The sequence below is a fragment of the Octodon degus genome, unplaced genomic scaffold, assembly GCF_000260255.1.
Source record: "Octodon degus isolate 3935 unplaced genomic scaffold, OctDeg1.0 scaffold00318, whole genome shotgun sequence".
NCBI lineage: Eukaryota > Metazoa > Chordata > Mammalia > Rodentia > Octodontidae > Octodon > Octodon degus.
Window position 1 is genome coordinate 1,467,389 of NW_004524894.1, and position 24,756 is coordinate 1,492,144.

The following is a 24,756-nucleotide window of genomic DNA, read 5'->3' on the forward strand; positions in this document are numbered from 1 at the left end:
TATGGTATGTATAAACTTTTCCAAAGAAATTTAGAGACTTCCAAGTGTAAGAATTATTTTGTTGACTTTTTAATTCAAAACTACATGCTGATAAGGAATAAAAACCATAGTATAACTATAATTTTAACTTCTACTTGAAAGCCAGTTATACTTTTGTTTGAAGTTATATAGCTTTGATACAAATAGATGGCATAAAAATGCTCTCTACTGTCTTGTGTTTCATCTTTATATTTTAAGAAGTGTAAATTTGTTCTATTTTCCCCTTATTTATTTGTTTCCTGATTGCTATGCAGTTTCTAGTTGAGTGCCCATGAATCAAGCCGAATTTCTCAGGAAGAGAGGAAGTGGGAAAGGGTACAAGGCAGTAGTATTCAAGTATACATAAATAAAGAAAATCTTGAAGGTTTTTTTTGATAATTCTTTATCTAACTGCAGCAAAAATTAGTTTGGAAGCTTTCAAGAGGGATAACTTTTGAGGGAAGCATCAAAATATCATGAATCCTGAACTTTGGATACAATAGACTGCAATTTAATGATAGTAATGATGTGGGGTTCTTCTACATTTCTGATGGAAGTGTTAACTACTACTGCCCCCATGGTAATGAGCATGGAGATTCCTGAGAAAACTCAAGCTAGAAATTCCAATTTGACCCAGCTGTACATCTCCTGGATCTCTTCCCAAAAGAGTTAAAGTTATTATACTACAGTGATACATGCAGGTCCATGGCTATAGCAGTGCAATTCACAATAGATCAATTATGGAAGCTGACTAGATGATGAATGGATAAGAATATATTACACATACCACACACACACACACACACACACACACACACACACACACACGTAACTCAGCCATAAAGGAGGATAAGTTTCAGTCATTTGTAGGAAAATGTGTGGATTTTGAAGCTGTAATGTTAACTGAAATATATGAGGCAAAAAAGGGTAAAATATTGCATGGTTTCTATTATATGAGAAACTGAAAATATAATTTTAAAAACCAAAATAAATTGAAGATGAGAAAAGTGACCTGGGGGAAAGAGGAAAGAAAAAGAGCTAAAGAAATGATCAAGATTAGGCTAGTTTTCTATCATATTATGATCACATCTTTATTGTATAGAAAAATCAACTGAGTTCATTGAAGTTTCCTTTTTACTGTGTGTGATACAGTTTTGGCATGTCCCATGTACAGAGACTTCCACATAGCAAATGGTCAATATAGGCTTACTTTTTTTATATAATTGAAGAGGGTGAACAGCCATGTAGAATACATTTTGGCTCTCTGTGAATACTTAATGTCAGAAACAATTCTTGTGATTGCAAATATAGCAGTGAAATGGTAACAAAATGAAAGCGAGGAAGAAAAAATGAGCAACAACAAATCCCTCTGACACTAATTGGCTAGAGGATTGTTTTTGTAGTGGAGGGAAGAAAAATCAAAACTGGGAGAATTTTCATGAGGTGAAGGAATGCTTTCCAAGAAAGAACAGAAATAAAATGAGTCTACTATGTACTGCCACACATAGCAACAAGGATGGATTTCAGAGACTTAAAAGTCAGAAACTAGTTCATATTGTTTTTGAAGAGGCAAAACTAAACTAATCTATAGTAGTGGTTATGTGTTACTAGTAGCTCATGTGAGTGAGTAGTTATTGATCAGAAGGGGCACAAAGGAGGTTTCTGTTGATGGAACTATATCTGAAATCTTAATTCAAATTGTGATTACATTGATGTGTAAATTCATAATATATATATATAAATTACATACTAATTTTATATAATACTCATATATAAATTCATATTTGTTCTTTTCTCTATTTAAGATTTGTGAATTTTATAGTTCCAGAAAAATTTAAATCATAACAATATTGAAAATAGGACACAAAGGGGGACACTTGATTTGGCATGAATGCTTAATAGACTGCTTGGAAGAAAAGCATGGTGAGCCTCCTTGTCTCAAAACTCTGCTGAGTTTAACATAGGAGCCATTTCTGAATAAGAACATTAATATTAATTCTTGTTGCAAAACTTCATTCCTCAAAGGGTGTTTAGCATGCATTCAAATCACATCTACTGAGCTGTAGCAAGGTAAAAGCTGCCAGCATAGTTCTGTTGATTCTTTGAGGATTTACTGCTCAAAAGCAATGCTTTTGTTTTTTTCTTTCTAGATTGGCAGATTGCTACTCTGGCCTTACTCTTGGGTGGTGCAGCCATCATTCTCATTGCATTCCTGGTGGGTTTGATTTCTATCTGCGTGGGATCTCGAAGGCGCTTCTACAGACCTGTTGCTGTAATGCTTTTTGCAGCAGGTAAATATATTCATTAATTTCAAATCAATATTAAAGTTTCATGACACTTTGCCCCATCTTCCCTCCTCATGCAGAGGTAGTATGTGTTTAGTACATTACATAAAAATTGAGAGGCATTTCTTATATTTTAAGATAAGTTAGTTGAAGTTTCTTTCATAATATCAGCTTTCAAACTGTTAAGCATTTCATAGAACTCAGTGGCAACTTCCAGATTTCTACTCAAAATGTGAATAAATAATAGTTCTTTTCTATTTTTTAAATTATTTTTATTTATAATAAATAACAGTTCTTCACAGGCTTATCACCTTAGGAATTGCAGCAGGTGTATTTACCCATGGACTTTTTATGGGTTATTTTTCCCCCTTTCTACTGCCCCTTTGGTGATCTCAAGGCAACATCATTTTCTCTGACATGAAACTGGAAAAAATTCCAAAACGTCTACCCTTAAGGGCATATATCTCTTTGAAAATAAAGAAAGTTATGCTGAAAAATCATGACATGTATGCCAAACCATCAGACAAGTTAATTGTTTCAGGTCAGTTGTACATTTATTAATGTAACAACTATCATTCAGTGAAGCATAGCTTGAACCGAAGTATCAACCAGGCTAAACTAGAACACAAAGAGCTATGTAGAAAAAAAAAAGCTGGTGGATGAAAGGCCCGGTACATTACCTGACATGAGTTTTAATTTTAATTTGTAAAAGTATCCTTGAATATATTATTCTTTTCTATTTAAATTGAAATATTCTTGGGGTGCCTTTAATTTACTGTCAGTCATATCTGACTTGAAAGCTGCAAAATAAGACCCTGTGACTGTCAATAATAAAGACACTGACAGAGCTATCTAGGCTGTTAGATGGATTTTTAAAAGCTTTTTGCAGGTTGAAATAGATGAAATTTCTTAGGATTTAAGGGATAGTTTGAAATAAAAATATGAAATCCAAAGCATTCTGCTGCCCCCTGCTGTTTATGTTCAGCTACTTCTACCCATGAAGACTGGTCAGAACATAGGTGTCATAAAAACAAAGTTCCGAAGTACTTAAGGAATCCAGAAGTACATCTAATTCAGATTTGAATGACTTGTTCAAGATCATATAGTGGTTATTGGCAGAGGTTAGGAGATGAGTAAATCTTAAACTGTCTTAAACTAGTGATTTATTCATTATTCACTTCCTGGAACATTCATTCAACTATTACTTGAGTGCTTATTGTGAACTAAATTTTGTCTTAAGATGCTTATAAAACCGACTAAATTATTTTAGTCAGTTACTTTCACCAATACTTTCAAATAAGTTAGGGTGCATGATTACAGAAAATACTTTGAAGGCTTACAAAGTGACCACATTATCATTATTTTATTACTCTCAGGTGTAATAAAAGTCTCTGTTCTGAATGACTTAGTGTAACATGAAGTGTCCTCTAAAGATTCATCATTAATTCTGTAGTTTATTCTTTGTTGAGTGATTTATGGCATCTATTTTTCCATTTTGGAACGAGATAATTTAGATATTTCAATTGCAGTATAAGTTCATTGCAGCTAGTATTTATTAATGTCATAATTAGATAATATGTTGTAATAGTATTTCTTCATAAATTATTCCGAATGATGTATGAGCCTTTAAAATTGAAGTCCAGCTTCAAGTAATTATTAGAATACCTAGACAATTTTCATTTAGAGTGGTATTAGAGATATTTAATCATTAATTATAAATACTTAACTTTATTGTGCATATCTAGTTTCTATTCCATTTAGACTTTACTGAATAATGGTAAATGTGGAATCTATAAATTCATTGTTGATACTATCTATTATAAACATGCTTGGAAACTGGAAGTTTCTACTTTTCCTTTAAAAATTTGTTTTTTGTTTTTTTGTGGAACCGGGGATTGAACTCAGGCCCTTGCGCTTGCCAGAGAAGCGCTTATTCCACTGAGCCATCTCCCCAGCCCCTAAAAATCTGTATTTTTCCAAGTGTAGAAAAATTTGTGAAATTAGGTATGAGTTACAATAGAAAATGCACTTTAAATGAGCATAAATTAAAAGTAATCAATTTGGCCAGCGTAAAAAAAAAATAAGGTTTTGATTTAGCTTTGGATGCAACATACATTGGTAAATAATAGATTACTGAAATCACTGAAGAAAAATTGATATATTGTTGTACCAAATGAGACCTAAAATCAACATTATGCTGCTGCATTTTAAAAATGTACATGGGCTGAGATTTAATTTTATTCATTCTCATTTGATACTGTTATCATGAATTTTTTTTTAGTTTAGTGTCTTTTTTAAGCAAGATAGAAAATTCACTGTTATTTATAACATGTTATGAAAAAAATTTCTCCCATTTGTAACAGTCATGAAACAGTTGCCTATATTTGATTCTTGGAAATGATATTAATCACACACAATAATTTCTTATTGATTTGAACTTACTAATAGAAAAGTTGGAAAATAGTACTATTGGAATCATACTAGCTATTTATTCTTTGTTTTGCTTAGCTCTTAGTACCTATCCAAACAGTTGGTTTGTCTCACCTTTAGTTCAGCTTAGTGATCTTTTTTAAATGCATATTTGGGGCTAATTCTTACCTTTTACTTATATATTGTTTTACTTGAAAATGTTTGTATGGGACTGGGGAGATAGCTCAGTAGAATAAATGCTTGCCTGGCAAGTGCAAGGTCCTGAGTTCAATCCATGGTACAAAAAAAAAAAAAAAAAGTTAACATTTCTCTTGTGTTCTCAAGATATTTTTGTAAGATAATATTAATTTTGTGTCAATAGTTGATACATTGGTGCTTACATGCATAGAGAATATTTTTTATTAGCAGAATATATTTATTGAGGGAAAGAAAGCTTCTGTCCAAGAGAATAACAGAAGGGGGGCCCAAGTAGGTTGTCCCCCAAGAATATTTATCTTAACAAAGAAATGTTCTTTTGTTTCTTCTGCTGAGACATGCAGCACATAAATTCAAATCAGGCAGCACTACTGCTTGGAAACATCTCTATCCAGACCTTTGTAGTTGCTTAATTCAGTACCATGTACTGCACTAGATACTCATAGGCATTCAATAAATAGTTTTTGAATGAATGAGGGAAAGATGAATAAAGCAAGTGTTTTACAATTTGGTGGGGAATAACAACCATGTAAACAATTATTATTCCTCTTTTAAAAATCATTTCTCTTTTCAGACCTTTTGAATCAGCATGTTTTACATAAGCACATAGCTAGGATCAAAACAGTTAAAATAATGGTTATCAAAAAGGTTTTTTTTTAATTTTTAATATTTTATTTATTTATGTAACAAATTTCAGGCACCGCTGCCATGCAAGTACACACTAATGAAGATATTAGATAAGAATTTCTAAGGGTTTTAACAAAAACTGAAGACTAAATACATGAAGACAGCTAGAGAGAATTTGAAGACTTTGTATTCCCTTTTGTTTGAAATGTTTTATTTGGGTTGGGCTTGTTAACTGCTTTAACACTGCTAGCAGAGCTAAGAGCTCAACCATCGTTACAAACCATATAACCCATTGTCCCATTTTTTTACATCTCTTTTACTCACCAGTCCTGGAAGTTAAGATCTCAGAATCAAACTTCATCTATAATAAAAATAAAACAATAATAATTTAGCACCTACCATATGCCACAGTGTGGGACACTGAAGCATAAACTATTTCTGGTAAAACAATCTTAAAATTACTGTCTCAATGAAGAAAACAGGCTCAAGGGCTGGGAAGATAGCTCAGTAGAATAAACGCTTTCCTGGCAAGCTCTAGGTCCTCAGTCCAATTCCCGGTACGGAAAAAAAAAAAAAGAAAAGAAAAAGAAAAGAAAAGAAAAAAAAGAAAGAAAGAAAGAAAGAAAGAAAGAGAGAGAGAGAGAAGAAAACAAAAGAAAAGAAAAGAGGCTCAGATAGGTTAAGTAATTTCCCAGCATTTTCCAACTAATACTTCTGGTAGCTATGATTCAAATTGGATCAACTAGTTGACTTGAAAGTCTGAGTGAACATTCATAAGTCATCTTTCCTTGGGTGTATATAACATGTGGAAAAACCAGAGAAGTGTCAGCTTTGATTTTGAATTCACCTACCAACTGTGTACTACAGTAAGAATACATCCTGTAACTCAGTGCTCCATCTCAGGAGCCAACACCTGAAGGAAATCAACATCTTTGACATCATAAAATCCACAAACTGATCAGTGGAGCATGACTGAGTCATAGTATACAATGAAAACTGTATGTCTCCAGTGTAATTTTCTACAGCACATTTCTTTTTGTGTCACTGGCAGTGACAAATAAGATGTGATGTGATTCTGATAAATGGCTCTCTATTCTCTTCACTAAGGACTTGGTGAAATTAGATGGATTTTTTCCTTCTTGTTTTTCTTCTTTTACTGTCTAGTTTTGAATTGGCGGCAGAACTTTTAATACTCTGCAGGCATATAGGATGAGTTTTTCATTTCTTCTCCCAAGGCCTTTAATGTAAATTACAGAAAATTATAAGTTTTCTAATTTAAATTTTATTAACATAGTCTTCCTTTATTATATAGCATTGACAAAGATCATTCCATTTTGTTATACCTGTGAAATCCTCCTATAGGTATGTAGGTGGAATAGTGATTTTTTTAAGTGCCTCCAATGTATTTCAAGTTCTTAATTTTGTTATATGAAAGGCTTGTATTTTGCACACATTGTTACCATCCTGTGAGATGGCCAGAGCCATTTGGAGTCTAGATTTTGGGAGAAAAAAGAATGGTGTCTGTCTTAGATTTCAAACTTTAAGTGAAGAGCTCTACTCACAGATTCGTAGATTTCATATTATTCCCCAAATACAAATATTAAAATATAGTTTGACTGGTATAATTTACAGTATCATTGCCCACTAATTAAGTTCATACTACTACTTTTAATAATTATAAAAAGTTGTTGGCTTCATTATTAATTATTTATGATCAAGTGTTTTTATTTTCTTAATTATTTTCTTTATGGGAATTCTGTATTTCCTTTATATAAATCTTGGCTAATAAAGCCTGTCAGTTATCTCATCAGCCAGTCCTTTCTTTTTGTATATCACCTTTATCTCAGTTGAGCCTATACCTATTCCTCAAGTTGTAAGTCAGCTCCCAAATTTGGCCTCCCTTTGTTTTATTTTTCTATGGTAATAATATCTGACTTAATATGTCTATGTGACCTTTTTCATTTCCTTTTCCTAGGGTCTAGTTATGTATTACTTTCTTACAGTTTTTCTTTACATTGTCTTTCTTTTTCACCTGCAAAATCTTAAGTCATCACAGTACACGGAAACCCTGACACTAACTGATCTCCAAGCACCTGTGCTTTTCTATACTCTTCCCCATGTGGTCTGTGTTACACACAAACATATGAGGTTTGTTAGTGAAATACAAATTTGATCTTGTTATTTAACACTTCGTTTTCACAGAAACAATTCCTGAGGCAAATAACTAAATATAGATAATTTAATTGGGAGGTAAAAGAAGGGGTTTGGTAGGAGACGCAAAGCATGAAATAGGGTTGCAAAGGCAGTCAATGAAGGGGACTTTTGGACTAGAAAATAGAAAGAGCTGGAATTTTGTTTTCCTGGAGAAACTCTGGGAAAAGTCTGGAACACATACTACAAAGTTACCTCATTTGAAGGACTAGATGACTGAAGTGTTTAAAACACCACTATTAGGAATCATTCATTGATAAGGGTCACTGATTGTGACTGAGGGACAGCACTGTAAATATTCCAGAACTTTTGGTCTGCTCCAAAGACAGATATAGTAGTTTGAGTGGCCAGAGAAACTCAGGGAACAAAATCCTTTAGAAACAATGACAAGTCAGGTTATCATGTGCTGAAGTGGTTATGAGTTTTTATGAATAGACAACAGTAGCATCTACTCTTAGAAGAGCATCTCAGTTGTCTGTAGAGAAACAAAAAATTCTAATATTTTATGACACATAAAAGTATTTTATAGTCTTAGTCAAACATCTCTATGCATTTACCCTTCATTCCACCCATGTTAGTTTCCTATAAGGATACCCTCATACCTCCAATCTCTATATAAATTGCTGGCTATTCTTAAAGATCTTTCCGTCTTTCTCTTCTAACCATTTTTCAAAAACCAACACAGACATTGTTTTTTTCTGCAACTACCTTTCTTTCTTTAAGAAGGATTAGTTTTTGATATATCATTGAATTTCGATAAATGTATTTTGAATTGATTATAAAGAAATGTGTTTACTTTTGCTGTTGAACAAATATGGATTTATAATTATCTGTGGAACTTTACCACCATCTATCCTCTTGTAAAACACAACTGACTCCCAATAAATATTTGTTGAAATGTTAAAATATTTTCTTATGAAAAGTATTGAATATTGCAATATTGAATGTTTTCAATAATTTAATATGAAAAAATTCCCCTTAACATAGACAAATAAATAAGAGTTAATATCTTTTAAGTTCCTATCATGCTTCTATCCATAGATTTCTTAATTATGTTTGCCTGTTTTTGAAAAATGTGAGGACCATGAAATGAACTCCCATGTATTTTCAAATTCTGAAATGCACCATAACTTTACTTATGCATGTCTAATAGCATAAGAACTAGCACTGCCAGTTTCCATTGTATTTCATTGATTGATAGTAAAATAGAAATATAATATGATGGCATTTTCTTGACATTTAACCTCTAGTTCCCCTCCTCTTTGCAGAATTTATGAAGGGCGAAGAAATACTTTTTTTTTTTTTTTAAGGGTCTACATAGTCTCATTGAGTAGATCAGACTCATAGTGATCCGCCTGTGTTCAGCTTCCCAAGAGCTGGCATTACAGGCACATACCACCACGCCCAGTCTCAATCACCATCTCAGCAGCCCCTGGGCATGGGGCCTGCATGGCAGGCTTGGAAGCAAACTTCTGATCACTGCATCTACCTAAGCAGATGCTTTAATCCGCTGAGCTGTTCGGCCGGCCCTTAAATACTTTTATACCTAAGTCTGTGTACACTATTAAATTGGGAAAATTATTTACCAAGCAAGTTTTTATTTTTTTCAGTTTTTCTATTACATGAATTTTTCTTTTTGATTCTGGAGAGTAAAAATTCAGAGGTATTAAGCATTTTAGGGTAATTTTTTTCTATCACAAATACAATAAAGACACAAGAAAGCTCTTCAAGAGAATATGCCACCAGACCCTGGCAGAGTTGTTTTTGCACTGTAAGGAAATTATGTCATTAAGTTATACCTGGGCAGCCAAATATTTGCTACACAAAACACATTGAAATGAATATTAAATGCAGCCTAGGTAAATACCTTACTTCAGCGACTGGCCAGTTCACAAATAAGCAATGTAATTCTTTTAGAATGTAATTTAGACTGCTTATTTCAAATTATTTCTATGCTCAAAATCCTCTAGCAACTGCTTATCGCCCTTAGAATAAAATCAAGACTCCTAGTTACAGTTCCCAAAGCTGTGTGTGAGCAGTCTCTACTGGACACTCTATGGCTTTACTTTTCCTCTCCACTTTCTGCAACCATAGCATCTTTCCTGATCTACAGTGTACCAGGTGTCTGGGTCAGGAGCTGGGCACCACCTATGTTCTCCAGCTGGACTGCTTACTGGTCCTGCATTTCATTCTGGATTTAGGTCTGTGCTCAAATGTCTTTTCTCTAGAAGAATCTCTTTCTTTATTGATCTAAAAGAGCAGCCTTTATCCCTCTGGTCCTTCTTTCTTAGATTTCTATGGCTGTTAGTAGTAACTAACATTATATTCAGCATTTATTTACTAATACACTGCTTGTCGTTCCTTTTGTTAGCAATGATGTCTTAAATTATATACTTTAGAAACCTCGAACTATTCATGGAAACACTGGATTTATATGTTGAATGAGTAAATGAGTTACTATATCTAACTTTCCTTCTTCAATCATATCCTAAAAGGATCATCCATGATTTGACTAGCAACCAGAATATAGAAACCCAATGAAAATACCTTTTGCTTTTTAAGCATGCCTGGAAATTTTAGAATTTTTTTGTACACAATGGTTATTACTTAGTGGCTAGAAACACATGAAATGTGGGTTTTATCATAATCCCTCAGTTAAGTCCTAACAATGATCTCAAAATTGTACTAAGACTTCTAAGCTAAAAGTTGTGGGATTTCTATTTTGGATGTCGTGGGATTTTCTTCTGATGTGAGCCTATTTATCTATCCTCTGTCAGAACTCATATGGAAGTATGGTAGGCAGATGCAGGCCCAGGAAAATTTTGAGCTATATGAAAAAGATATTTGGAATTCTTTTATTTGGTTCCAGATAGATCCTTTGTTCCATTGTCAGATTCTTCTAGAAAATAACAATCTTGAGGAATCATGCCCTCATGAATTTGCCATTTCTTATCAGTTTTATGCTAAAAATATGATCATTTATAGATGCACAGAATCAATGACCACAGATCTTAATTAAAACATGAAGTTCCAGTCACCATCTATCCTACTGTTCTTTTTAAAAAGTTTAATAAATTATATCAAAACTATAGATGTGTGTTTTAACTATGTCACAATTTGTTCTTTTGTTCTTAGTTATTCACAATTTTCTTGAGCTTCAGTAATTTACAGTATTTTTAAGATGAACTAAACAATCATTGTAATGAAAAATATTAAAGTTTGGTTGTTTACTTTTGTATGAAGCTCAAAAAATAATTTTTTGGGGCCGGGGAGATGGCTCAGTGGAATAAGCACTTCCCTGGTAAGCGCAAAGGTCTGAGTTCAATCACTGCTTCCTCAAAAAAAAAAAAAAAATAATAATAATAATAATAATAATAATAATTTTTGCTTTGTATTGCCACTGCTTAGCTCTGCTATTGTAATGTGCACAATACATAAATGATAAGCATGGCTATGTTCCAGTAACACATTTTGATGTAAAGGCAAGCAGCATGCCAGATTTACAAATTTACTGACAACTTTATTTAGTTTTTGATGGTTAAAGAATTGTAGCGTAAGAGGCAGATCCAGCCCAAAAGTTACTCCAATTGATTTAGATAAAATAAAAGTTTTATTTTATTAGAAACACTATATATAATCATAGATCCAATAGGAAGTTATAGATTTAACAAGTGACATCATTTCTTGTGTAATCCAGTGTCCCCATGCAAAAATATCCACAGTGTGTATATCATTCTTATTTTAGATAATTTTAAAAAACCTTCTTTCCTTTCCTTTCCTTCCTAATTAATTGTTTTGTTTCATTAAACATGACTCATTGCTTTTCTCATTTAGTCCTGACTGAACCAAGATCTAACTGTAAACTGAGAACTGTATTCTATGCTTTTTTTTAGTACCCTAGTTTTTTCACTGCCATTATTTCCAATGCCTTCATTAGAGTTAATTATTTTTGAAAGGTGGAAAATAGATATGTAAACACTTTCTTTTGCATCTAACTGAAACTATGTAATTAGTTTTGGCAAATAACTTGTTTATCATTTTTATGGTACAGTAGTACTCCATTGTGTATAAATACCACACTTTATACATTCATCATTACATGGACATGTAGGCTATTTCTAACATTTAGTTATTATGAATAATGCTGCTATAAGTATAGGTATGCATCAATAACTGTTATATGATGTCTTGCTTTTTATGTATATCAAGAATTGAACTCAGGGCCTTGTGCTTGCCTGGAAGGCGCTATGCCACTGAGCTATATACCTGGCCCAAAACTCTTGGATAGATACCTAGAAGGGAAAAGCACTGGGTCAAATGGAACTTTTGGTTGTAATTCTTTGAGAAATTTCCACACTGATTTCCAGGGCCTTTATTTTGAGTTGAAAGGCCTGGACTGAAAGAAGGGGAAATAATGACAGTAATTTTGAGTCAGAGTAATAGAACCAAAAATATCACAGTGCAATTTCATGTGGTCTGGGTTGCAGTTCAGTGGTAGAATGTTTATCTAGTCTTCAAAAGGACCTGGATTTAATCATATCCAGGTCAAAACAATAGCAACACTTTTTGCTTATATGGTTGAGTTAAATGGTTGGGAAGCAATAATGACAACAAGATCACATCCTCAATCCCTTACTAACCAGTTTAAGCAGTAGAAAGGAATTTGAATTCCCCAGTTCCTGTGGCACATAAAGAACAGGGATTTAAATTGGCATTAACATCACTGTAGAGATCTGTTTAAGGCTTTGTGTAGTAGAACAATTTAGCTTAACTAATACTATTTGTTATAGTGATAGTTGTACATTTGTTTATAAGTTGAGAATTACTACTTGCTATCTTTAAAGTATACTAATTATTTGATCAAATACTGATCACATTATTAATTATTGCTAATTATTACTAGGATAATTATTAGTACATTAGAAAGAAGTGTTTAAATAGAATATTGTTAACATTTCAAAGTATATTTTCTAAAATTAATAGTACTTAAATTTGTTGGGTCTTTGATTCAAAAGTTATATATATATATATATATATATATGCAACATTTTCTAATTTTGATTTTTTTTTTAGTTGTTTTACAGGTTTGCAGCCTTGTCCTTTACCCAATCAAGTTCATTGAAACTGTGAGCTTGAAAATTTATCACGAATTCAACTGGGGTTATGGCCTGGCCTGGGGTGCAACTATATTTTCATTTGGGGGTGCCATCCTTTATTGCCTGAACCCTAAGAACTATGAAGACTACTACTGAAACCAAGTCTCATATTTAGAAAAAAAAGAGAAAAAGAAAAAGCAACCATCCAACAAAAGAATTACACCTGCATCTTTTCTAACTTTTTTCTAAAACACTTGTGGAGCATTAAGTTGTTTGCTCATTTGATTTAATATCTTTTTGCCTTTTGGCTGTCAATATCATAACCAGCCTTTTCATCCATTTTAGAGACCTACACAAATTAAGAGAGCTGATTAGACATAGGCAAATGCTGCAAACTTCCAATATGTTCATGTCATTTTTCTTGACAAGTGAAGAGTCTGTGTGACAGCAACTATTGTAAGAAACTAGTTGGAATGAGAATTTCCTGAATCTCATATTGCCTGCAGGGAATTGACTAGTATAAGCAACATTTAGAAATTCCCTTGCTATGATAAGGAGTCCACTGCTAAATCCTACATCATTTGCTTATCCCACCCAATGACTATACTGGTTGTTGGTAATTGAGTGAGTGAGCTCTTGAAAAGTGAACTGCTTTTCAGTATCTTATAGTTATTGTGAATATAATTGGTTAAGGATACACATTCCACTTTCAAGAATATTTTTTTAATTGGAGGCTAGGCTTTGGCAATCAGTATCTCCTTTGAAAGGAAGTCAAGACTTGGAGACATGTGCTCTTCTTACATGGTTAGAAACTGTGCCTCAAACTTTTCAAGAACAAGAGAAAATTGAGGGTCTCTGCTTTTCCTAGGGCAATCAGAAAGAAATATGCATGAGTTGCATTTTTACCCTTTAAATCATTTACAAAATATTGCAGCAAACAACTGTGCATATGTAACAAACTTAAATATTTTTATAGAAGTTGAACCATTAGTATAAATGCTAATAAGTTTTTCCCTAACCCTGCACATGCATTTACCAATTACACATAAAGTTAATATTTGCTCTGGTGAAGTGGTTTGAACACTAACCTTGTACTCATTTAGAAACTTAGATTGGTTTTCATATACATTTACCATATAAAAGTACATATACCTTAAAGCATTTGCTCTATGTTCTCTACTGTTTCAGTGGAAAGTATTAATAGTATTGTCTACTAAGAAAAATTGAAATGGTGTTAATGTGAAAATGAATGATTCTTCCCTAAGCACTGTAGTTCAAATGAAAGCAGCAGTTAGGTTGATAACTTTGTGTAAAATTCTTTAAAGTACAGGGCTGCTATTTCTTCAAGTATTTCAAATGTCTGCATTTAAAAAGATAGTGATAGATTCATATAAATGTCTCAATGTCTTGGTAGAGGAATAGAATTCATTTGGTTATCACCTGGTCCTCTGGAATTAACTGATGGGCTGATTTGTATTCACAATTATGATGAATTTATGTTATGGGAATTATTTACTTACTATTCCAATGGCAGAAAATATCAATAATATGAATAAGTTTGCAGCTAATCTCATACTGCAAGCACATTATTTCTGTTTAATATACAAATTTGAATAGTTTAATTATAAACCTATTTTTATAGAAATATACAATTCTAATATAAAAGTTATAAATAATTATTTTTGTTAACAGTGTCACTAAAACAATGTTATTATGGTTTGACCCTCTTGCAGAAAGAAGCATTGGCAAAAAAAACTTAAAACATTTCCATTTATTATTATATTGCAAATCCATTGCAAGCAAGATCATATCAAGAATATTTAGTAATTTGCTTCACCTCCCAGAGTTCTGCTTTTAACTTGTCTTAAAAATAGTTGCCAAAAACAACAGCCCCCACCCAGTGAAACTATTTTATTATTCAAATGCCAAAAAATCCACTTATATGATGAATTTTATACAGAATCAAAAAATAAATGTGAAGTACCAGGTTTATTCTTATTTTAGTAATTTTAGACAAATGTGTATGCTAGAGAGAATACTTTATAAAAGCATATGATTCTATAAAGAATCATAAGAAACTTTGAGTGGAATTTTTCCAGAAAGATACTATTATTATAGAATGTTTAGAAGCAATCTTCTTAGGGACTAGTAAAATGTAGGGCAGAATTGAAGTTAATTGCATATTTTAAGAACAGCAGAAGAAATAAAATATTTGAATTTTGGTTACCAAACACTGTTGTGAGAAGATCTCTTTATTTCTATATAGTTAAAGAACAGTACTTTGGTGATGTTGTCAATTAGGCACTTTTCTTGGACATAGTAGTAGAGGATGTGATGTGCTATTAGAACTAATATCATAATTGTGTCAAGTTTTCATTTCCTGTCAATATGACAAGCTAGGTAATGACAGAAAACACTATATATTGAGGCACATATATTTGCAGTTTACTGAGAAGATTTCTTCTATATCTTTCCCCAGTGAAGAACCAGCCCTATGTTACATTTCTACCATCATTAATAATTGGAAGTGTTTCATTACTAACAAAGCTCAGTACAACAGGAAACTTATTGCTCATCAAAAATATTATTTTTGTCTTTCAGAATAAACACAAGTGAAGTTTTACCTACATTAACATGTTTTTGCAGTTTTGAGTTTGTTACATTTTTTCTGTAAACTGTTAACCACAACTCCTTGTTTATTTTAGAGAGAATATATATATATACATATATGGCAGAAAAGTACTCAGCAGGGCTAGTTATTCAGATTTCTTGCACAAGTATTTAGCTTTTTGTAAGTTCAACATGTAAATTTTAAAGACATAAATATAGAGACACCTATGTGTTTGAAATATAAATGATATATATGGATTAGCATGTACCTGTATATTATTAAAAAATGCAATGAACCGATTGGTAAGTGATGTTTAACTGTATGGCTAGCAATGTAATTTATTCAGACTGTATTTTTGTACAGAGCAGTGCATACTAACCTATGCCTCTGTGTCCTCTTTAATGCCTAAAACTGTGCCTAGAAATTTCATCTGTCTTAAAAATAAAATATGCTTCATGCTGTTTATGCTATTAATTTCTCTATTGCTATTCTATATTTATTATTTTTGACTATATGACATGTTTATTACTTAAATATGAATTTATGGTATCCTGGTTACTTTTTATAACAATCATCTGGGGGAAGCGTGTTTATCACTCCCATGATTTTGACTTTGCAGTTCCATGATCAGTTCTTCATTTCATGATTTTTGTAGTTGACTTGAAGTTATCTATGTGGAAAAAATAAAAATAAAAGTGGATTAACTGATGTAGTTTGTCTTTGTGTCTTTTCTACTATATAAGCCCTTCAGCCAAGACTTCTCTGTTACACATCTTCAGTTGACATTCTCCTTCAAAATATATGAGGTAGAAAGCACAGCTTATTATTACATGTTTTTCATAAATTTTTTCTTATGGTGCTACAGATTAAACTCAAGGCCTTGTACATGCCACACAAGCATTCTACCACTATGCTATATCCCAGGACCCCCAAATCTAATTTTTACTTCAGTCTCAGATCCTTTCTGTTCAGTTATATGAGCAATCAATGATAAAAGGAATATCATCAAATGCTTTTTAACTATTTTACAGCACGCATAAAGGACATTTAGTGTAAGCTATCTTCTCACTGTACAATCACACAATTACAAATAGTAACAAAAGAATGATATACTGTACTAAGTTGGTTTCTATGCAGTTTTCATTTTTAGAGCATATAAAACATGCTTGCCTCCATTCTCTTTTAATTAAAGAAATATTCTATTCAGTGCAAGTTCTTGTGCACATGCCGATGTGTGTATTCCTGTGTGAAAATGCAAATATTAAATCAAAGTTTGTCCTTGTCCCTTGTGCATAAATGTGCAGTGAACAATTTAAATTAGATATGCCATAGAATTCACCTATATATATACACCAGAATCTTCCCGAAAATATTAATGTAGGCATATATGATTGTGCCAACTTTCTTACATTGACAAAATCAGTAGGATTATAAAATATCAAAACTTGTCTCATGAGCCTTCAAATTTTAAGGAATACAGTTTTTTGTGCTAAGAAGAAAATCTTTTTTAGAAGAAAATATTGTAAGTTACCTGTTAGCCCTTAGTGCATTTATTATCAAACTTTTGCAGCTATGAATATTTGTTGTGGATTCTAACATGTTCTCAGTTTTTCAAATTTTTTCTTTTCAATAGTCTTACTCTGTAATTTGATGGAGTAGCATCATTAATTTGATGTATGATATTTTCAGTATGTTTTCATTTTTGTCAATAATTCTGAGCAAATCACCTTTATAAACATGTATTTCCAAGTAATTATCTATGATCCAGTTTTTCTGAATTTGGAAGACACGGAGAAACAATTTTTCTAGTATTTGACAAGGGAAAACTACATTAAGATATTTCATTGTGAACATAAAACAGGAAAGCAACTTCAGTTTCCTTTTCCATAACGGCCACAAAGTCTATGAGCTGACTGTTTTACTAAACCAACATTTTATTGTGTTAGTTCAATGATATTTCACTTCAGTTATTTTTAAATCAATTTGACTTAAAAATAGGAAAAAAATGATGTGGATTCAACACCCAAATTATTCATTGCATTTTTCATATTAGGACATTTTGCAAATAGCTTTTCAGAAGTGAAAGATTAAGTGAGATAAGATTGAAAGAGCAAATAAAAATTAGAATAAGTTGTTAAAATATTGTCACAAAAAGCATTAATTTATTTAAATAATTTAAATTCTATGTCAATTTTTGTTTCATTATTATAGCAAATTAATCTCAAAAGTTTAACAAAAACTCCATGTAATAAAATGTTTGAATTTTCTTTATAAATCAATTGGAAGTCCTCACATTTCTCACAACTACTAAATATTGCCTTGGGCAGAGATTTCCCATATCAGTACTCGGAAAATTTATTTTTAGAGTCACCAACTAGGTGATTCATGCATTTATATTCCAGAAGTGAATCTAAGCATTGCAAAGTATAACTAGGAGAACAGGAGCTGAACTGTTCAAATGGAAAGAATAAATTGTGGTGTTTCTAAGCCAAGATTAACAGCATACAAAGAATGGTGTTCTTTGTAAAACTAAAGCTGTGTTGAGCAGTTCACCAGAGAAACTCTGTTTTGGCAAGCAATTATTTCCAAGTTGAATTACTTCATAGAAGTAATGATCACAAAAGAAGCTTGGAACCAATACTGGAAAATCATGTTGTCAAGCTAAGACAAGACTGGAATACTTCATTTTTTACTTTTCAGAAGAATTAATCAACAAAATCCTATCAAAAATATTTATTCCCACATATGTGCACATACTAATTTTGCATGGATGTGTATGTACCTGTAAGTAACTTGAAGACATTATGCTACAGATGAGATACAGGCAAGCATGTTTTATGGAGTTCAACATAAAACATTTCAGGTATAAGATGATAGTACTAAAGACTTACCCTTAATTTTCTTTGAAACTATCATCATAAAGGTGGAATAAAAAAATAAATATTAGCTAGGTATGGTGACAAATTCCTGTAATCCCAGAACTCTTAAAGTGAGGCAGGATTGCAATTTTCAACCCTGCTTCGGCAATTTACAGGCTTAAGGAGAATGAGAGAAAGAGGCTGAGGAACATAACAGTGTAAAGGCCCTGTGCCCAATCCCCTGTGTCAAAAAAATAAATGAAAATATAACTCACAAGGAAAACATTATTTTAAACCTGAGCAGAAGATATTTTTTTCTTTCTTTTATGTATTTAGTACAGTTTACAGGGTCTACAAGGTCTCACTACATAGATGGGACTCATAGTGATATTCCTGATTTCAGCCTCCCAAGCGCTGGAAATACAAGTGCGCCCCACCACTCAAGGTCTCAATTGAGGGATCAGCTTGCACTGGGGGCAGGGCTAATGCGGCAGGCTGGGGATTGGACCTAGGTCCCTGCCTCTGATTTAAACTGCTGAGCTATCTGGCTGGCCCTCTAGGAGATATTTTTCTTAAGATACTTATGAATAGGATGTTAAATTGTTAAGGGTTAAATGGAGAAGGAAATACTGTCAGTCTTTGATTTTGAGTATTAAGTACGATGGCAGATAGTTACCATGTCATGCCATGCTTTACAAACTCTCCTTGTCAAACTTCTGCTGTATCAAAGCATTTTTGGAGAGTAACTCATTTGTCTATACCAGTGCTCAAGGTAATGGAACATCTCTAAAATCAGACGTAAGTTTTCCAGTTACTAACTTTTAGATGATACTTCCTCTTAAATATCCTCTAGCCATGATTTGAGTTGTACCTATGGTTGTGTTAATTATTTGAGACACAAAAGAAGCAAATCAAGGAAGTTTAACACATGATGATATTTTATAGTGAAGAACTTAAAAAAATTTATTCTTTTGAATCTTCTTTGTTCAAATTTCAATATTTAGCATGCATATTTATTACCAAATTTCAAAAATGTGAAATACTTAGTTCTATTTTTCAAAAAGTAAAAGATGTACATGATCTGAAGAGAAACAGAGTACTTTCATTTTTCTAGTTTTCAAATTTTTTTCCTACCTGTCTCAAAAGGTAAACATTATTACATATTTATGTAAGCATATGAGCTTTAAGACATTTAGGAATGATTCAAAATTCGGTAACCTACTAATCTTAGTGATTGCATAGTATCTTTAAGTCAGAAATGTTCTAATAAACAAGACAACAATTAAAATCTCTTTGCCCATTCAAACCAAGAACATTATCAACTTCAGTGAGGCCTGTTTGATTTTGTGCTGTTTGAATTAAAAACACATATGCAATATTCTGTTTTCCTAAATTTAGCCTGGTTTTGATTCATAAGTATAAATATGTATAAATTCCAGTTGTTTATATACATAGAATAGTTTCTATAGTATTGCTCTTTGAACAGGAAAATCTTTGGAATTGTTTGCAATTTACAGAATAATGAAGTTGAAATCAGAGGAAAGATTGAGAAAAAATTACTTAGCAAAAAGGAAATCCAATAGTTGGCTAGTCCACGTGTTGCCATTTAGTTATAACTTCATGCTTTAAGATTGTGCATGTATGAAAGAACATAGTAACTTACACTGATGTATAGGCTGATATAATTGACTGGTTTTGTACTTTATGTCCTATTTATAATGATTTATTTGAGAACAAAAGAGGACTTGGCAAGCAACCATATATATATCATATGACCCTACACCCCTGGTCAGAGATGATCAGAGCAGAGATTACTCTTACTTTAAGCTAGCTTCATCTATTTATTTTGTCATTAATTTAGAATTGGTCTCTGCATGTAGCTGTAAAAACTGTATTAAGTATGAAGATTTGGGTATGTGTACAAGTGCAAGCAAGACAAATTGCAGAGGATAAAGGAATGAAATGCATGCATAGAGAAAAGTAGTCAACAGGAACACATAGCATCCAGTGAAAAATAAAAGGAGTGATCTCAGTTTTTAATGAGGTGAGGCTGCTTTGTATACCACAAAATACTCGAGTCTTTAACTATTTCTTGTTATTAAGTCTATTTAAGTTGAACAAAGATGTTTTTCACAGTTTCAATATTCAGGTTGTGCTAATTTTAAAAACAAGAATTATGAAGTACATGAAAATCTCTTGACAAATTTCACATTCAGCTGCAGAATAGCCAGAATACACTAATTTCGACTGAAATTGCTCACAGTTGTCTCATTCACATTAAAATACAACACTGAATATTTTTAACATAAAATTTTCCATGGGATCAAAGTTATGTGCTGTTGGAGGAACATCAATAATTATCAGATGGTGTGAGGATGTCATAGAATTTCCAAAGTCACTGGTGATAGCTTCTTTTTCCATTTTACCTCTAATTTACAATGACACTCATTTTGCTTTCTTTTTATATTAATTTTATTAAGAAAGAAATAGAAATGAGACATTTTCAAAACAGGTAAGTAGGACAGTTACAAATATTAATACATTGCATATTGTTCTTTTTGTAGTAGTTATTCATAGTACAAGATGCAGACATAATATACTGTCTAAATACTATTCAAAACTTTCTTCTCACTAAACCAGGAGACAATAGCTGTATATGTATACTATTTTGTATATACAAATATATATATATATTTTTTTCACTACAAAATGGTCCTTCATTTATATCCCCTTTTTTTGTTTATTTTCTCAGAGATGGGTATTCTATTGCCATTAATATAATGTAGGTGCATGAATTCAGCAAAGTAATCCAATATAGTCCAGTAGTCGATAACAGTAGGGGGTTATCTACATAAATGGCAATCTTAGAAGTTGTTAAATTGAGCCTTTACAGCTCAGCATATTAATATAGCTTTACTTTTTATACTTTGTTTTTCTACTTTTCTGATGGAAGGTTAAGACCAATATAAAGCAAGGCCCATATAACAAAAATGTAACTTCTGTATCTAACAAGTTCAGTCAAATCCCCTCAGGATTTACCCTGAAACCCTATACAATAGTTTGTAGATCTTTTGACAGTATCAGCCATGTATATGAGTCATGGCCATTGCTTCACCAATTTGCTTTCTGTGAAAGCCTGAGAGAGTGATTTCTCTCAGTGTAACTGTATTTAGTCACACTCTACATCCTTGTTCACTCTCCTCTGTCACCCCAAAATCTCCTTGATCAGAAATTGTGGGGCAGCACTGAGTTATAGGTTGTTATAGTACAGGTTCTTTTATGTTCTGAGTCCTCACTGAGCTTGAAGGGCTAGGGCCAAAATGTTGGCTATCCTTGTAACCCTTGTTTTTCACTAACTTTTTGGTCTGCAAACTTAAGTTGTTAACCCTCCAGAAGAGAAGGTTATTGATATTACTACTCTAAAACATAGGCTGTTGAGCTTAACATCAGTATCTGTCTGAATATCAAATGTCTTAGACATAATATGGAACAAGTATTTTACTTTAATCATTGATGTGCTAAACTTCAAATCCACACAGAATGTGAAAATAAATTTAAAAATAGTAAAAAAATAGAAATAAATACAAATTTTTACACAGAAAGTTAGAAATCTAACCATATACAACATTGTAGCAGGACAGTCCTATGAGATATTTTCTTCTCTCTTGTTTTAATTCATTAGTTTTTGTTTGTTTTTTTAAAGAAGCATTTACTTGGGAGACAGTATGGCAGTAATTGATATGATATTAGAAGCAGTATGCTTTTACAAGCCCAGAATGACAGGGATTCCAAGCATGGATCTATTATTACACATTGCTCTCTTCAGTGTAGTTGCTTAGTTCACAGGTATCAGCATATACAATTAGCCAGGGTGAGAATTCTACCAATTAACTGCTAGTTTCAAAAACCTAATGGAAGGGGTCAGGGGAGATAGCTCAGTAGAATAAGTGCTTGCCTGGCAAGTGCAAGGACCTGAGTTCAATCCCCAGTTAAAAAAAAAAAAAAAAAAAAAACTAATGGAGATTCTCAGGATCATTGCTTTGACCATCTTGTTTATATGAATGCATGATTTTGCCCCTGCTATTTTTCCTAGCTTTTCTCCTTGCCCTTCCTTCATTGTTCAATCCTTAAGTTCTCGCTTTCTTTTTAATTGTGTTATAATTTTTAATTGTTCTTTTGAGTTCTTACACTAAGGGCACTATACTATAATTACATATGTGGGTCAGGTTTAATTCACTTATGAGTATATCTTCAAGGGAAATCCACTTATATATGAAGGCTTAGATTTTATCATTCTTTATAGCTGAGTAATAATCCATTGTATAAAAATATCACATATTTTCATCCATTCTTCAGGTGGCAGGCATTTTGGTTGCTTCCAAGATTTGACTATGACAAACTGTGCTACAATAAACATAGGTGCACATATATCCCTATTATATGATGTTTTCAGTTCTTCTGGGAAAATTCCCAGTAGGGTTATAGGTGGTTTGAATGGGATTTCCAGTACTAGTTTTTAAGAAGTCTCCACACTGATTTCCATAATGGTTGCACCAGTCTAAATTCCCACCAGCAGTGGAGAAGGGTTCCTTTTTCCTCACTGCCTCTCCAACGTTTGTTGTTGGTTGATTTCTTTATGATAGCCATTCTTTCTGGGGTGAGACGATATCTCAGTGTTGTTTTAATTTGCATTTCAAGGATGGCTAGTGATGAGGAACATTTTTTCATATATTTAATAGCTTCTAGAACTTCTTCCTCTGGGAAGTGTGTGTTCAATTTGGATGCTCATTTCTCATTTGGGTCTTTAAATTTGGGGACCCTAATGTTTTTTAGTTATTTAGGAATTCCAGAGAGAAGATCTTTCTCTGAGTGCTTATTAGTTATATTTTTTTCCACATTTGTAGGTTGTCTTTCACTCTGTAATTTTTTTTGTGGAACCAGGGATTGAACTCAGGCCCTTGCACTTTCCAGGGTAGTGCTTATTCCACTGAGCCATCTCCCTGGCCACTCTGTAATTTTTTTGGATGTTCAAAAATTGCTCAATAAGAAGAGGTCCCAGTTGTTAATTCTTACAGTGTTACCTGTCCAGTTTGATTTTTGTTCATTAATTTTTTGCCTACCCCTATGTCTTCCAGAGTTCCTCCTACTTTCTCTCCAGGATATTTAGTGTTTCTATTCTAATATTTAGATCTTTAATCCATTTTGACTTTAGTTTAGTTCATGGTGATAGAACTGGGTCAAGTTTTAGTTTTCAGCATGCAGAGAGCCAATTTTTCAAGCACCATTTGTTAAAGAGGCTACCTTTCTTCCAGTAAGCATGTTTAGCCCGTTTGACAGAGATAAGGTGGTTGAGTGTGTTTGTAGTATGCTTCTGCATCTTCTAATCTATTCCATTGATCCTCAGGTCTGTTTTTTGCCAATACCATGCTGATTTATCACAGTAGATTTGTAGTATAATTTCTAGTCCAGAATTGTAGTGTTTCCTTCTTTATCTTTGTTGCCCAGGATTGCCTTTGCTATTCTAGGTCTTTTCTGGTTCCAAATAAATTTTAGGAATGATTTCTCTACATCTGTATGGTATGTTGTTGGAATTTTGATAATGATTGCATTAAATCTCTATGGCAATTTAGGGAATATGGCACTCTTCACAATGTTGGTTCTTCCTAAGCAGGAGCATGTAATATTTTTCCATTTTCTGAAATCTTTTACAGTCTCTTTTTTCAGAGTACTGGAATTTTCATTGAATAGATATCTGCCTTCTTTAGGTAGGTTCATTCCTAAGTATTTCATTTTCCATGGTGCTGTTGTAAAAGGTATTGTTTTTCTAATTTCTCTCTGTGTGTTTGTTATCTGTGTAGAGGAGTGTTATTGACTTTTGGGTATTGACATTGCATCCTGTTATGCTACTGAATTTGAGTATTAATTCTAGTAACACGTTGGAGGAGTGCTTTTGGTCTTTCAAATATATTATCATGTCATTTGCAAATAATGATTACTTATCTTCTTCTTTACCCTTTCTTATTCCTTTTTTCTCTCCCTTGTCTAGTGGCTCTAGCTAAGGACTGCAGAACTATGTTGAATAGGAGTGGTGATAGAAGACATCCTTTTCTTGTACTTGATCTAAAAGTAAAAAATTTCAGTTTTTCCCCATTTATAATTATGTTAGCTGTTTAGTTTTCATAGATATCTTTTATCAGATTGAGGTAGAGGCCATCTGTTCCAATTTTCTTTAGGACTTTGAACATAGATGAGTGTCAGACTTTGTCAAAAGCATTTTCTACATAAATTAAGATGACCATGTGATTTTTAGATTTTCACTCTATTGATACAGTGCATTACATGTAGAGATTTATGTATATTTAACCATCCTTTCATCCCTGGGAGGAATCCTACCTGGTCGTGGTGTATAATATTCTTTTTTTTTT

General features: G+C 32.6%; 1 protein-coding gene across 1 annotated transcript in view; it reads left to right on the top strand.

The window, feature by feature from the left end:
* Positions 1–16,181, top strand: part of Tmem47 (transmembrane protein 47) — a 30,266-nt gene extending 14,085 nt beyond the window's left edge. Inside the window, exons 2-3 of the mRNA XM_004647655.3 lie at positions 2,169–2,309; positions 12,840–16,181. Coding sequence (XP_004647712.1) covers positions 2,169–2,309; positions 12,840–13,018 — 320 coding nt within the window. The 3' untranslated portion in view covers positions 13,019–16,181. The remainder of the gene's footprint in view (positions 1–2,168; positions 2,310–12,839) is intronic.
* The last annotated feature ends 8,575 nt before the right edge of the window (positions 16,182–24,756 follow it).